At 38.6% G+C, this 15,139-nt stretch overlaps 1 protein-coding gene across 6 annotated transcripts in view; it reads left to right on the top strand.

Annotated features, from left to right (window-relative positions):
- NR2C1 (nuclear receptor subfamily 2 group C member 1) overlaps positions 1–15,139 on the top strand; it is a 57,021-nt gene that overhangs the window by 9,328 nt on the left and 32,554 nt on the right. For 3 of the 6 annotated variants that reach the window (XM_064450957.1, XM_064450994.1, XM_064450966.1), the window contains exons 2-3: positions 7,523–7,599; positions 12,232–12,339. In XM_064450957.1, coding sequence (XP_064307027.1) covers positions 7,546–7,599; positions 12,232–12,339 — 162 coding nt within the window. In that variant the 5' untranslated portion in view covers positions 7,523–7,545. The remainder of the gene's footprint in view (positions 1–7,522; positions 7,600–12,231; positions 12,340–15,139) is intronic. The other 3 variants (XM_064450976.1, XM_064450948.1, XM_064450986.1) reach the window with 1 other exon arrangement.

Raw genomic sequence — 15,139 nt, 5'->3', positions numbered from 1 at the left:
TATTCTCCCTTTTCTCTGTGGTGGAGTAAATCTGACTGCAAAATAAATTAGATCACTGTGCTTACCTAGCAGATGTTTGGTGCATTTCTGATAAGTTAGTTTTCTGTCTTTTTTTTTTTAATGAGTTGAATTATCCTAGTGTGTGTTCAACACCACCACAGCTTGGCCAGGGTTGGCTGGACCTCTTCCCCAGTGGTGAGCTGTAATTCTGTTCAAACTACCTTTGAAACTATGCTCTGACTCTACAAATAAGGAAGAAGTTTGTGTCAGTTCAGTTCCTTCAGCTGATTCCTCACGGCATTGTCTATACCAATGCTAGTACAAGAAGAGATGAAATAATAAAGCAAAAATGGGGAATGGGGTAGGAAAGCCTGTTCCAGCTAGCCATTTCAGTACTTGGGCTGTGGCATGAAATGCTGCCTGACAGTTTATAATTTAAACATTGAAGTTAGTGAGGTTTTTCACCTTTATACATGTTCTTCAGAGCAAAGTCACGTGTTTATTAGAGGTGATTTAAGTTAAGGCATTTCAGTAGAGTACCATTGTTACAAATACTGGATTTGTCAGTTCGTGCCCTTGTGTTTAGGGATTGCTAAGTTAAATAAAACAACACACAAAGGAACCTGCTACGGAATGTTTATGCAACCTGAAATTGCAAGTGTCAATTATAAAACATCATGTAATAATAACCAATAGTTGTCAATAATACTCTTTGATTTCACATTACTAAAAAAAGAAAACATAAGGGAATAATCCTGTAAAAATGTATCAGTTTTTCATTGTATGTAACTACAAGTCATGCTGGTTACAAAGGATGTGTTAAGAAAGCATGAAGCTATGCACCAACATGACCCTTTAGCCTCACTTACGCCATGTCAGGTAAATGAGGGAGGAACCTGATTTTCATTAGTCTTTATTTTAGGGTGGAGTTGAGAGTGATATTTGCATGTGTCAGAGCCACTAATCCTTTTTTTTTTTTTCCTTAAAGTCCATGGAAATTCTATCTCCTCAGGCCAAAATTAAGATTATACTCTCTGATATGTAATCAAGGACATCAGTGCAACTCCTGACAGTTAGCACTCCTAGCTGTCACCCCTCCTATAACGTACAGATGGCCAAGGTGCTGTGGAGCCAGTTGCTGTACATTACTGTTTACTGCATGGTGTTTTAACACAAACAGTAAAGACAAACTTTGGAATAATGCACTGCTCTCTGGTGATTCAGCGGCCAGTTCAGAAGTAGCTCATCCACCTGTATGTCTGGGGTGAGAAGATGAGATGGAGGATTAATTCAGTAAGGTGTTGCAAGCTATGCTGCCTGTACTTAGAAGAGCTGACCAGTGTTTCAGACTGGTCACTTGCTTCTGAGAATTTGAATCAGTGCTTGACTCACTTGCAAGAGCCGTAGTGGGACCAAGATACTGACTGCTAAGGAGTATTAACCTGCTGGTTGTTCTTGTGTACACAAAGGAGTTTCATCTGCTGAAGTGAAGCTAGCAGAGAATCATATCCTCATAATAACATATCCTCTTCCAATGCATCAGTTACTACTGTAAACACTAATTTAAAAAACCTCCTTTCATAGCTCTTTAATCATGTAGCAGTTGTCAGGTGGTACATATGTGAATTATATCTAGGAAAGAACCTAGTTATTGAGCTAGTAAAAAAACCACTTCATGCTGTTGCAATCCTTTCATTGTAGTATTTTTCTGGGCAATGGATTTCTGCAGGGAGGTTATAACAACTGCATGTCAGAGGTGGTATGCTTAATATTTTTACTGGTTATCAACATGGTTTCCAGGGCTGTCCTCTAAGTCATCAAGAGCTAGTGTATACTGTATGTCTACCAGCTTCTTGCCTGAAATTTTCGGTTGCTACTAGTATACAGCTGTAGCAAGAAAACACTGACAGCATTAACATTTTTATTTAAATAGTAGTCTGAGTTAAGGAAACAATATGTTAATAGTCCATGCAAACTATTAAAATGTTCTGTGACTTTTACATAGCAATTCATTTTTGTGGTCTGACCATAGTAGTTGCAGATTCTTACTCAAGTGAGTATATTTGTTTTCCATTGTATGCGTGCCGCATGTGCTCATGCTTAGATTATTTGTCTAGCTTTGACAGCTGGTTCTGCATCCATGAGTTTCCTTGTGCTTATTCCAGGCAGCGTGAAGATGTAGGACAGCCTCAACCAATTCTGGAGATTCTTCCTCATCATAAGAGTTCGATCTTGTTTGTGTACTTGAAGTACTCTGTTCACACAAGTCTAGTGCAAATGGGAAGCAGATGGATCTTCTAGATAAAGCTGCAAAAATTCACTTCTAATGGTTTATACTTCTCTGAGAGTTAGTTTCCTTATGGCTGGGGCATCATAGTTGAATACATGTGTGTTCCTTCACTGCAAGGTAAAAGATGCTAGTTTAAATTGCTTTCAGTTTTTAAGCTACCTTGTTTTACTAATACATCTTAGCTGTGAGGACAGTCACATCTGGTTTAGGAGAACTAACTAGCAGGTGCAAAGTGATTTCTTAAAGCACACACCTCGATTCTGAAGGTTGGTCTTTTTGTTTCCTATCGAGACAACACTGCAGAAGCGTGCCTCTGAGCTACGGGATGATCTAACTAGCAGCACAGAATCATTCTGTGCTGATGAGCAATGGAAAGGCTTTTGTTTTGGTTTGGGGTTTGTGTGTCTCAACAGGATTGGGATGGATGGGATTCATGCTTCAAGCTCATAGCTGGTGAATTCATTACTACGCTCAAGAATTTATACATTTTCAAGACGAGTTTCCCTCTTAATTTTTCAACTTTTATTGTTAACCACTTGTAGGTAAAAGAGTAACTTTTTTTTTTTCCTAAAAGGCACTGTCAGGTGCAGCTAAGTATTAATGTTAAAACCAGCATTCTTAAAAGCTTTCCTTCTGTGGTGGTTGAGACCCTCAATGATGGACACTTAAGTGTTTGTTATGCTTTTTTTTTTCTGAGACCTGTGCCATTTACAAGTCATTCTCTACAGAATGCAGTTGCTGAGAAAAACCTCCCTGAAGGTGCTTTGAATGGAGAGGTGACATTCTTCAAGTTCTGAAATAGCTGGATTTGAAAGCTCTTGTGAACACAGATTTATTTCTTTGTTCTGAGAATCACATTTCAAAGAAAATCTTTTTGACCAGTAAAATGCTTCTGACTGGGGAAGGGTAGGAGCATCACTTGTTTAGGAAATATTAATCCAGTTAGGCTTTCGAAGACCCTTGTAATTTCATTACAATTTTATTTAACAATCATCACCTTTAAAGCGGTTTAATTCTAAACAGTTTGCCAAAGGATTTGCCACCACTGCCCTTTGGGCTTTCTTTAATTTTGTGTGTTTTGGGGGCACAGAGACTGTGTTGCTACAACTGAGTACATCTTGGAGGTTGAGATTGAGTAACAGTCTGTCTTGTTCCAAATTCATTCCTGCTTTTTTTCTCATCTCTAATTTAGGATTCCTGAAAAAAAAAGTAAGTCATCAAGACAGGGAATCTCTTTTAGAGAACCTCCTCCACTGCTCGTAAGAGTAACGTGGAGTATACTTACAGTGCTCCTAACAGCAAGAATGAAGGATGCCTATGGCCAATTCTGTGATTTGAAAGAGCTGAATATTTTCAATATTTTATTAGTCCTGTTTGATAACACTGAATTAATAATGTAAAAATACTTGCTCTCTCTCATAACTATTCATCTCACTCACAAGAGAGAGATCTTGTTACAGACATTGTTAGCACCAGTACGGAATTCTGCCATAACCAGTACAAATTCTCCCCGTGCTCTTGGTGAGGATTTGGCAGTGTGGCAAAGAATACAAAGTCCAACATCTCAAAGATGAGACACCAATTAGTTCTGTGTTGGGACCTGAAAAGGCCAGTATCTGTTAAGAAGAGGGCGAACTACTAAGAGGTTGAAAAAGTCTGTGCTGAAGAGTGTTTCTACTACAGAATACAAAGTTTAGCTATAGACAAGCTCATGTGTGTGAAACTTTATAACTGCATTGCTTTCCCTGCATTATTTTTAAAAGTAGCTTTGACCATTAAGGTTCTCACAATTAAAAGATAATACCCTTCCTAGAAACAGGGAGCGAGGCAAGAAGATAGATCCTTGTCAATCTCCTCATTGCACAGTACTTTACCTTATGGACCAGAAGTCTCTGCTAGGCCACTTCACTGTCATTAAGTGTTGCCTGTTCTGTCCTGTGGCTGTGTGTTCCTTTTCTTCATCCTCTGTTTCTTGTTTCTTCACCAGGTTCATCTGTGAGATCCAAAAATAAGTGTTTGTAAGCTCCAAGGCTCATCTTGCAACAATTTTTAGACCTGTGGGAAAGTATGGATGGCTTCAGATGGCTTAAGATAATGTAAATTTCTGCTGCTGTGGAAAGGTGTGATCTTAAGTTCCCCATCACCACTGGTACAGCAGTAGCATTTGCATGGTAATGAGCAAGTGCAAGTCTTTCCTTGGGCTGAGAACTAACATGGACAAAAATAAAACTTTGCTGCTGGCTGTGAAGTCACAGGTGTAGCTGTGCTGGCAGCAGGGAGGGAGGTTGGAAACTCAGAGCAAAAGGTAGATTAGGGCAAGCCCTTTTGGTGACAGAGTTGTTTTGAATAAGGTAGTAATGAGTCTGCAACATTAAGAAGAAATTACCTTTCTTCCGTGTTAAGACTGTGGACAAAATACTTGTGGAGGCTTGGAGAAAACAGATGTCTCCATATTTCATTTACTGAATTTGTGGCAAAAATATTAATGTGTTGATATGTTTATTTAAAGTAATTGTATGACAGAACATTAAAAAGAATCTTTAATTATAATTTTGCAGTGCCACAGGTATGAGAAGTAAGAATTTTTTTTATTCTTCATGTCTGAGTCAATTTCTGTAAAAGTTATTTTCCAGATTTTGCCTCCTGTGCAAATTCAGTGTTTGACTGCAAGCTTTTACTAGATGAACAATAAATTAAGCTTTTCTTTTCACTGTACTGTATTGTCTTACATTTCCATGTGCTGCTGAGTTGATGCAATACAGCTATGGCAGTAATAATTAGTGTTCTTGTTGGAACATGCTAATTCTGCAGGCCAAGACACTAGGATTTTTAGAAAAGCATAAAATAAAGTAGCTGTAGGCTCTGTTGGGAAATATGACTAAAATTGAGGAGGTCATAATCATACTTTGTTACAGGAAGGATTATAGACCTGGCTTTTCTGATGGGAAAATTATATCGATGTAGTCTGTTTTCTTTTGGGAAAATAATGTAGAAAATGCTCGAGACAGTGATTGCAGAATGGAAGATGTTACTGCTGTCTCAACAGGCTGACATAAGTGAATATATATTCTCCATAAAATCAGTTTAAACTGCTCAAAATAAGCTTTTTTTTTTGTGCATAGTTCTTTAAACTACACGCTCAGTGAAGTATAACTTTAAAACTAGATAACTGTTTATTGTGTCCTGGAAAATAGCTGTGCAGTAGACCTATGTGGAGACAGTCAAAAATTGTGCAAATCAAACTGCTTTCAAAATATTGGGATTTTTTTTGTAATTGCAAGCGATTGTTGTTGTTCCTGTAGCTAAGAAAATAGTGCATTTTCGGGTTGTACAATATTCCAGGTGGTAAGGGACATTAGGTCTCTAGTCCAAAACCCTACTCAAAGCGGGACCAGCTCTGAGATCAGACTAGAATGTCAGCATTTTACTTAGTTTACCTTTAATTTTTTTGCAAAATATCTTCATATGCACAGTATTTCTGGTACGTCAAATTGTCACAAAGCAGTAAGATCTTCCTCTGAAATAACTCTTTGCAAAACGTACATTTTTTCTTACCCAAAAGTGTGTCTGCCTTACTAAATAATTCTCTAATTTGCTTTTAAGATATTAAGCTTTCCTTTTAACTTTTCTTTTTAATGACGTAGTACTAATTTCTGGCACTGTGTGTATAAACAGTGCAATATGTTGTTGCTAGTAAGTATTTTATTTAAAAGATTAAAACATCTGATAGAATGTGCTGGCTGACTTGAAAGAGCTCTTTGAGCAGTGGTTGTGCTGCAGCTCACTGCATGCAGAAGTGGGTTAATAGAGTGTTCCTACAAGGGTGCGGCCATTTATTAGATCGTCTAAGGAAATAATGCTTTTTTTCAATGTAAGCTTCAGTCTCTTATGTTTTATGGGTATGCCTGTTCCTGCAGCATGCTGATGGGTGATTAAGAATCGTCTACAGTGCCCAAATATTTCTGTAGTCTTCCCTTCCACACATCGGTCAGGGTTTAGTATACAGCTATGCGCACTCCAAGGCCTGTAGTTCTTGCCCTAGTGAAGAGGGATCCCTCTTTCCAATTATAAGAGCAGAATGAGCTTCAAAATGAGTTACATTTCTATTTGCATAGTTGATTGGGAAAGTTTAGAGATCACTGGAGTAGGAGATAGTTCCTAAAAGTTCTAGCAAAGTGTAAGAGTAAAAACCAACTAGCTATATATACAGCTTTTCTACATATGTAACTACTTTCATTATCATTCTAACTTTTTGTATGGTTACACAGCACCATTCATGTGTGTGAAATAAATCTTTTATACTGTGTAAAATATCCTTTATACTGACAGCATTTATGTTCATACAGGAAAATGTGTGTGGGTATTAAACATCTTCTTAACTCTGCCTGCAATGAGAGGGCTTGTAACCTGTGGACCTTGTATAGTTGAAACAAAGCAAATTTAGTATGTGGACAGATCCTTTAGTGTAAGAGCACTGTCTTGGTTTACAGAATAAGTAAATATGACAGTGATTTTAATACAGCTTTTGTCAGGAAAACTAAGTGTTCATAGTGCTTCATAATTTGTGTTTGTTCCTTTTAAGTACTGCCTAGTGAATATTTGTAAATCAATACCCAAACAAACAAGGCACACATCTGAATACTTCATACTGCATTAGTGTAGTAGTGTCTGTTAAATCCTACAAAATTCTTCACAAAAAGATTTGGACTACTTATGCTGTAACTACAGTACTGATGGCAAAACAGCATCTGTTTTTTTTAAACATGCATATTTTCTGCTTCCCAAGTAGTTCCTCCTAGTAATTATAAAATAGACCTTCAAACACTCCTGTTAATACTAAAAAAATCAGTATGAGCTCAGAAGAAGTTAGATTCCCCCCATTTATTTGCATTAACAAAATTGGCTCTGTTCTGGTTTCTAAGATGTTAATTATGTCCCTGCTGATGTCATGATCAATAATATACTTCTCACAGGGAGTTTATTATATGGTTGCTCTTTGGGAAAGCAGAAAGAAAAATAGGAAGTCTCTATGTGAGTTACCTGAGTAAAAGGATACAGAAGTTTACAAACAGAAAATAAATTACTACTCTTATAATCAAACCTTAAATTCTGCAGGGGTGTCACCTTCAGGCAGCTATGAACATACTTTACTTACATGAACTATGTTTTCCCCAATATATTTTTCATATTAAGGCTATAGGTGTTAAGCCTCTTCTTTGCTTTCTTTGACAGGAAATTTCTGGTGATTAAAGATCATGGCAACCATAGAGGAACTGGCCCATCAAATTATTGAACAGCAAATGGGAGAGGTACAAAAATTTTGAGTCCTATTTAAGAGACACTGAATAATAAAACACACAGACTTATATGTAAAAACCAAAATAATAAGAGAGAATAATTTTTAATACACGCAAAGCTTCCCGGGACTCTCCCATGGAAGACTAGAAGAATGTGCTATGTCCATTTTAAAGTTATGCTGCAAAGTCTTTCTTGCCAAAGTTTGCCCCACAGAAATGAAGCTAAGGAAGATCTAGGAGTGTTTCCAGTAAGTGACCAGCTGTTCAGCTCTGCTTTTTGGGCCTGTAGTGGTCTTAAGAGAGCCCTCTGGTTGTAGAGTTGCTTTGCTCACTTTCAGTCAAAAACTTTACAATCAAGAGAGTTGTCAGTACATAACTTCTACTTTTCAATTAAGCAATTGCTTCAGATGTCATTTTTTGTGTTCATGAGTAAAGGTTTGCCATGCTGTTCACTGTGAAATATTTGTCGGTGTTTGGTATACGTCAAAAGGAAGATGAAAATCTTATTTCTGCGAACTTCTGGTTTTCATTTTCTGTAACCTGTGTACAGAATCTGACTGCAGCCAGAGGACAATGTCCAGAGTTACACAGATATTTTGGGAGCGTGGATAAGAGCATACATACTTATCCAGAAGGTTTCATTGTAGTATAGACTATTTAAAATTAGCACCGCTTTAGATTAGATAGAAGCAGTATCTTATTTGTCTTAAATAAATGACATTTTTTAGCTTGAAATAATACCCACTCTTCGTTTCTTGTCTAGACATAGACTTACTTTTCAAGTAACTTTAGTTCTTCTCAGTCTTGATTTCAGATAGGAAGGTTATGGGTGGGGTAGAATGGTTAATTCTATTCTGTATAAATTCTTGTCACTTTTATTCTGTAGCATCTGAATGTTGCTAAGGCTTTCTCAAAGGATAGAAGTGATTTATGTGTTGTGTGGTGTTTTCTTTCTTTCACTTGTCCTCTACGTAGATGAGAATGGTGTGTCCAGTGTAGATTTATTTTGGTAATATAATTCCTTGCAGAGGTCTAAATAGGGCTGTATTTCCTGTTGGGGGTTTTTGGTTGGTGTTTGTTTTTTTTTTTTTTTTTTAAGTACAGGCTAGTCAAAGCTAACCGAAGTGTACGTGCCACTTGGAAAAGAAGATGGTGTGGTGATGGTTTTTAGCCTCTGTGAGGGTGGTTTCTCAATTTCATAATGTGATTCCATGAGAGACTGAGCTGACTTAGTATCTCAGTGCCATGGGAGAGGGAAGGTCCTCTTTCTGTTTCCGACCTTACTTAATTTCCACAGTAGCAGCAAAGCTAACCCAGCCAAAACAGTTGGGAGGTTTTCTGCTGGGTTAGTGCCTTGAGTAGGTTCTGAGAAGGCTCTAACAAGTACCAGAGCCAGCGTAAAGGAGATGGCAGATAGCCAAAGGAAGGCAGGGGAGAAGGCAGAGGGAGTGGAGATGTGACACTGCAGAGAGCTGTTGGTCGTTTCTGTTCACAGTGAAACTGCAGCCTTAGAGTTTTCATGGGTATCGTTCTGTCAGCAGTGTCCTTTAGCAAGGTTCTACTGTGCCCGAGACTGTCATGTTTTATTAGGCAGCAGTGCAGCTTAAGCATTCCCAGCCCTCACTTAGCCATTATTCTCACGCTATTCTAGTCTTGCTCATGTAAGCGCTCTGTGTCATTGTCTGGTGGGCAAAAAAAAAATATTAGGGGATAGTGGAGGAAGGTCTTCTCCCAGTTGGGGTCAGTTCCCTTATCTGGTGCAGCCCAACATGACACATGGTTAGAAAGACTGAAAAGCATCACCCAGGGCAGTGCAAGGTGGGACTCTGTAAGCCAAAATTACCGTCAAAGGGGGATGTCATGCATGAGTACACTGCCTGAAAGGTGGAGTCAGCAAGGAAAGTGGTCTTACAGGCGCCTTCGGGTAGTGTCTTACATTCCTACTTACCTGTGACTTACCAGCTGTAATTGCTTAGTGGTGTTCATATTCAATGTAAACGTTGAAAAACATAGTTTAAGGTCTATGGAACTTTAGCAGTATTTTTGCTAGCATTTGTAATTCTCTTGAATGTTGAAATAGTTTTAGTTGAATTTACAAGAAAAATTTACATGAGTAGAACTTGAAAGGAAAAAGACAGTTGTGATGAGAATGGAAAGTGTTCCAGTGTCTCATTGAAATAATGCTCAGAAGTATTCTGTGACATAGGTTTTGATTTCTTTATAATACTAATTCTTGTTCATGAAGCATTTTAAAACACAAAAATATCACAAGAGATTTTATGATGACATTCACAAAGGTGTTTTTGTTAATTTAGGGCTTTTCTGCATAAAAGTAAAACTTATTTTAAAAAAGAATTTACAGCCATGCCTATATGGACCGTTGCACAATGTTTACCTTTTCCAAGTTCTGCCAACTGCTAATCGTCTTTTGCTGAGTGTGAGATAATTAATATTTCTACATCAAGATCACACTCCTTGATTCATGTAGGGAAGTTGTCTGTCAAGAGCCTGCAGCAATCTTCTTTCTTTAATCTGTGGTTGGGTACACTAAGTACACGGTGGTTTGTTTCCACAGTCCTGCCAGGTAACAGTAACAGAGGAGGGGTATGTTTTTGCCGAAACAGAGTCTGTGATACACATGCGTAATATAATTTTTAACAAATACTGTGGTTATTCTTATCAGGATTTTTTTTAACTGGACTAAAAAAAGCTGTATAGAAGTAAAACTGTCAGGCTGACATTTTGTGGGGTTGAAGAGCAGTTTTACCTTATACAACAGCTAGATCATGACATTTTAAGGGAGCAAGTGTAAAACAGTCCTGTAATATGTAGTTTGTTTTGTAATGCAAAGATAAATTCACATAGAACTCTGCTGTCTGTAAATCACCACGTGTACATGTCATTTGAAAGGCTGATGTAGAATTTTAGTGCCTGAAAGTATCTCTTTCAAACCCTGAATCTTGCTGTACAATGAACTCTTCTTTGTCCTTTACTTCAGCAAAGTAGTGGATTAATTCTTTGAATATGGAAAGTATTCATAGTCATGAAAAATCAGGTATTTTTAGGAAGGAGTGTTTGAAAATGGCTTGGGGAGTTGTTTGACAGGCATTTCTTTTCATGCTGCTGGCAGTTCAAGCAATCCCTCCAGCAGCTTAATCCCACTCTCTCATTTCCTCTGATGCATCTGCTTCTGAGCATTGTGGGCATCTGGATTGAAGGTTTGATCTGTGCTAGGAATAGCCTTTGGTTGTCAGTCTATTTGCTGGCTGCTTTTTAACCTGCATCAGTGTCCTGTTCCAGATCACTGAATGACTAACCACCCCGTTTTACCTACAAAACTGAAGAGTTAGGAGCAAGTAGGTTTTAAGAACTGAGACTGGTACCACAAGTAATGCATTTTCAAGTAAATCTTCAAAATTGGCTTTTAGGCTGATAGGAGCTTGTATTTCTGCTATAAGGGGAAGTCTTACCCACCGCACCTTCCCCTTCTCAGAGTCACCTCCTGCTGTGTGTTCTCACCTCCTTTCTTCTGCTGGTACTAGCATTTACATGGTGGTGTGGTTGCAAAATAAGGAGGCTGATCTAGGAGGAACAAAAAAGCTCTCAACCTGTTATGAAACAGTACCTTTACTGCAGATATAGATATATATTCTGTATATTAACTCTTGGAGGGGTGGGGAGGATGGCAGTTGAAGAGGTGCATTTTTATAATGGTGTGAAAACTGAGGAGTATTATTGATACAAATTTGCAGGATGTTCCAGAGATTCTGAACTGCAAAAAGTTCGGGGAGTTATTCAGGAATTTAAGACAAAAATTTCAGTTTGAAGGTGTCTGTGAAGTCTATGAAGACAAACTTCCGTTGTACTACAAAAAGCCCAGCCTTTCTGATCAAGCCTCTGTAAATAGCAGCTGTACTTCTTATTTTTATTGACAAATAATTTAATTAGTAATACCTTCCCCCAATATACCTTTGGCTATACCGTGTAAAGAATTTTTATAATATCAATAATTGTTAAAGCACTTCCACAAATTGTGTCTGAGAGCATTGACATAGAGATTTAAATTTAAGATACACTGCTTGCCAACCTCATGCATTTCATCAATTTTCTCTAACATTCTAGATAGTTCCCCAATATAGAATTCTGTTGTTCTGTTTTTGCTGCTTTAACAGAATAATAGAATCAGGACAGAAAAAGCCAGTTGCTGTGTTTCCACACAAAAATTCCTTTTGCCGTTTTAAGCATGCCATTAAGGTAAAAATATTTTAGTGTAAATGTAGCACAGCTATGATGAAAGGTATTGTATTTAGTATGTGTTTTACGAAAATCAACAGTAATAAATATTCTTGGACTTGCAACAGTGAATTGTTTTCCCTGATATGTGTCTAAATTTCAAATTGGAAGGTATTTCAGAATGGGTTTAAAACAGTGAAACAGAAATCTCTAACTAGCAAAATTAAGCTATTAAATTAGATTACAAGCAATTGGGTTCCTTATACAGTAAGAGTGTCAAACTTCCCATTGCTTTGTGCAGAGAACTCAGAAGTTGGTGAAGCCTTAAGGTTTCATCCATTAAGGTTGTGTATCCATCCTTAAGGTAGTATATCGATTGTCAATCCATTACATTTGTTTCTTTTTTTCTAGATTACCCGTCCCCAGGGAGCTGTTACACAAACACTAATGGATGGGGCAGCACAACGAATACAGATTGTTCCTTCAGATTCACGTCTCTCTTTACCACAACGTATACAGGTATGCTTCATCTGATATATTTTAAAAGCAGAGACGAACTGTTATTTCTGCCACTTTTCACATATGGTTCTTTTTAGTTGTATCATATTATTTGCTTGAATGTAAATATTCAGTCCTGGGTGGCAGAGACCATTTCTATATAAACACGAATAAAGCATCATTCCAAGGCTTCTTTTTTCTCCTAAGAATTTTAAAATTTACAAAAGATTATAGCCACTGAACAGAAAAAGACTTTGTCCCAATACTGTAATGACTGCTCTTCAAAAGCTGAATAATTTTTAGATTTCGTAATTCAACGGAGTTGTTGGAACATTTCCATATTTTGGAGCAGGAAGGGAGGGAGATACTGCATTGTATAGAATCGTAGAATGTCCTGAGTTGGAAGGGACCCACAGGGATCATTGAGTCCATTTCCTATCCCTGCACAGGACAGCCCCAAAATTCATACCATGTCTCTGAGGGTGTTACCCAAGTGCTTCTTGAATAGCGTCAGGCTTGGTGCCATGACTGCCTCCTTCGGGAGCCTGTTCCAGTGCTCCATCACCCTCTGGGTGAAGAACCTTTTCTTAATATTCAGCCTAAGCCTCCCGTAGCACATCTTCCTGCCCTTCCCTTGGGTCCTATCATTGGTCACCAAAGAGAAGAGATCAGCACCTGCCCCTCCTCCTCCACTTGTGAGGAAGCTGTAGACCATGATGAGGTCTCCCCTCAGTCTCCTCTAGGCTGAACAAACCCAATTACTTTAGCCGCTCCTTATACACAGCTTCCCTCTAAACCCATCACCAACTTCGTGGCCCTCCTCTGGACACTCTAGTAGCTTTGTATCCTTAATATACTGTGGCGCCCAAAACTGCACACAGTACTTGAGTTGAGGCCGCACCAGTGCAGAGCAGAGCGGGGCAATCCCCTCCATCGACTGGCTGCAATACAGTGCCTGGTGCACCCCAGGACACAGTGGGCCCTCTTGGCTGCCAGGGTGTTGATATAAGTAATGAAAAAGTGCAAGGCAACCTAGTGTCAGAGAATGATACTGGTTTTTGGTTGTCCCAGCCGATGTTATATGTCCTGGTATGCTAATTCATAGGCTGGCCAAGTAATAAGGTCCAATTCAAGTGAGGGTAGGAAGTTTTTGGCAATATGGGTAGTTAAATCCACATAGATGTGTGTGTATATTGAGATTAGGAGGATTTGGGGAATATAATTTTATATTTTATCCCTTAAAAGTCAATGCAAGTCCTTGCAAATGTTTTATTTTTAAATTTAATCCTAGAGAAAAATATAAACTGCAGAAAAAAATTTAAAATATTCTCAGATATATGTTGTTGCATACAAGCACACTCTCATTTAAGTGAGCCAGCTACTAGTATAACCTTGGCTGTTTTTTCTTTTGCTGGCTTCACTCTTCAGTATTTTCCACTGGTTTTTTCCTGTTTCAGTGCATTGCATTCAAGCTTTCAACCTTCCAAGACTCTTCATAACCACCCCCCATACATGATCTTTTGTTTTGTTTTATCACCCTCTACCTGTGCTCTAGTCATGATACTGGTCTTATCTATCCAGTAGATCCTTATTCTTTCAGCTACCTCCACTCCTTTTCTATGCTTTGTGTAGAGCTGTACTTTTTATTAACTAATTTTTGTTAATCAATTAACCACTATCTCTATATCCTCTGTTTTCATTGTCAATACCTTTATGCTATAATGTCCCTGTATATGTAATTTCAGGATTAGAGTCTGAAAGTGGGATGACAACATACAAACCCATGAGCCTTTATTTTTAAACATCAGGACAGTTCTGTTGGTTCACAGCCAGTGGCAGACTTCTAACCCTTGTCCGTCACCTTTTTTTGCAGGGGGAGAACTACTTTTGCTTAGGCACTGTAATTACTGCAAATATGATGAACATAGAAGAACTATATTTCTAGGTACCAGGACCTGTATATAGTGTTTCATCATCTCATGTAGCTGGAAGATCACTTGTTTCTAACCCAGCTACTTTGTCCCTTGTCTTTTTTCACCATGCTCATTGATTCTTGCTTCAAAATGGATGGTAAGCGCTTTGGGGCGGTGGTTGTCTCTTGAGATGTGTGGAACAACATTCAGTCAAATGGCATCCTTCCTGCAACAGGCATCTACAAACATGTCACCAATATCAATAATAAATTAGATAAAACTTAGTAATGAAAACTTTCCTCAAAGCAAAATTTATGTGAAGAGTGAAGTAGTATGTAGGAACATACGCATCTCAGTGAAATGTTCAAAATAAATGTTAAATTGATTAATTTAACCAGCCAGCATGGGTTTATGAAAGGGAGGTCCTGCCTCACTAACCTGGTCTCCTTCTGTGATAAGGTGACCTGCTTCGTGGATGAGGGGAAGACTGTGGATGTTGTCTACTTGGACTTTAGTAGGGCCTTTGACACTGTCTCCCACAGCATTCTCCTGGAGAAGCTGGCTGCTCACGGCTTGGACAAGTGCACTCTGCACTGGGTTTAAAACTGGCTGGACAGCCGAGCCCAGAGAGTAGTAGCGAATGGAGTAAAATCCAGTTGGCGGCCAGTCACGAGTGGTGATCCCCAAGGCTCAGTGTTGGGGCCAGTCCTGTTCAATACTTTCATTGATGATCTGGATGAGGGGCTTGAGTGCGCCCTCGGTAAGTTTGCAAATGACACCAAGCTGAGTGGAAGTGTTGATCTGCTGGAGGGCAGGAAGGCCCTGCACAGGGACCTGGACAGGCTGGATTGATGGGACAAGGCCAACTGTATGGGGTTTAACAAGGCCAAGTGCCGGGTCCTGCACTT

This window comes from Phalacrocorax carbo, chromosome 1, assembly GCF_963921805.1.
Source record: "Phalacrocorax carbo chromosome 1, bPhaCar2.1, whole genome shotgun sequence".
Lineage (NCBI taxonomy): Eukaryota > Metazoa > Chordata > Aves > Suliformes > Phalacrocoracidae > Phalacrocorax > Phalacrocorax carbo.
The sequence above is the reverse complement of the archived record's forward strand: the minus strand, read 5'-3'. Positions and strand labels throughout refer to the sequence as shown.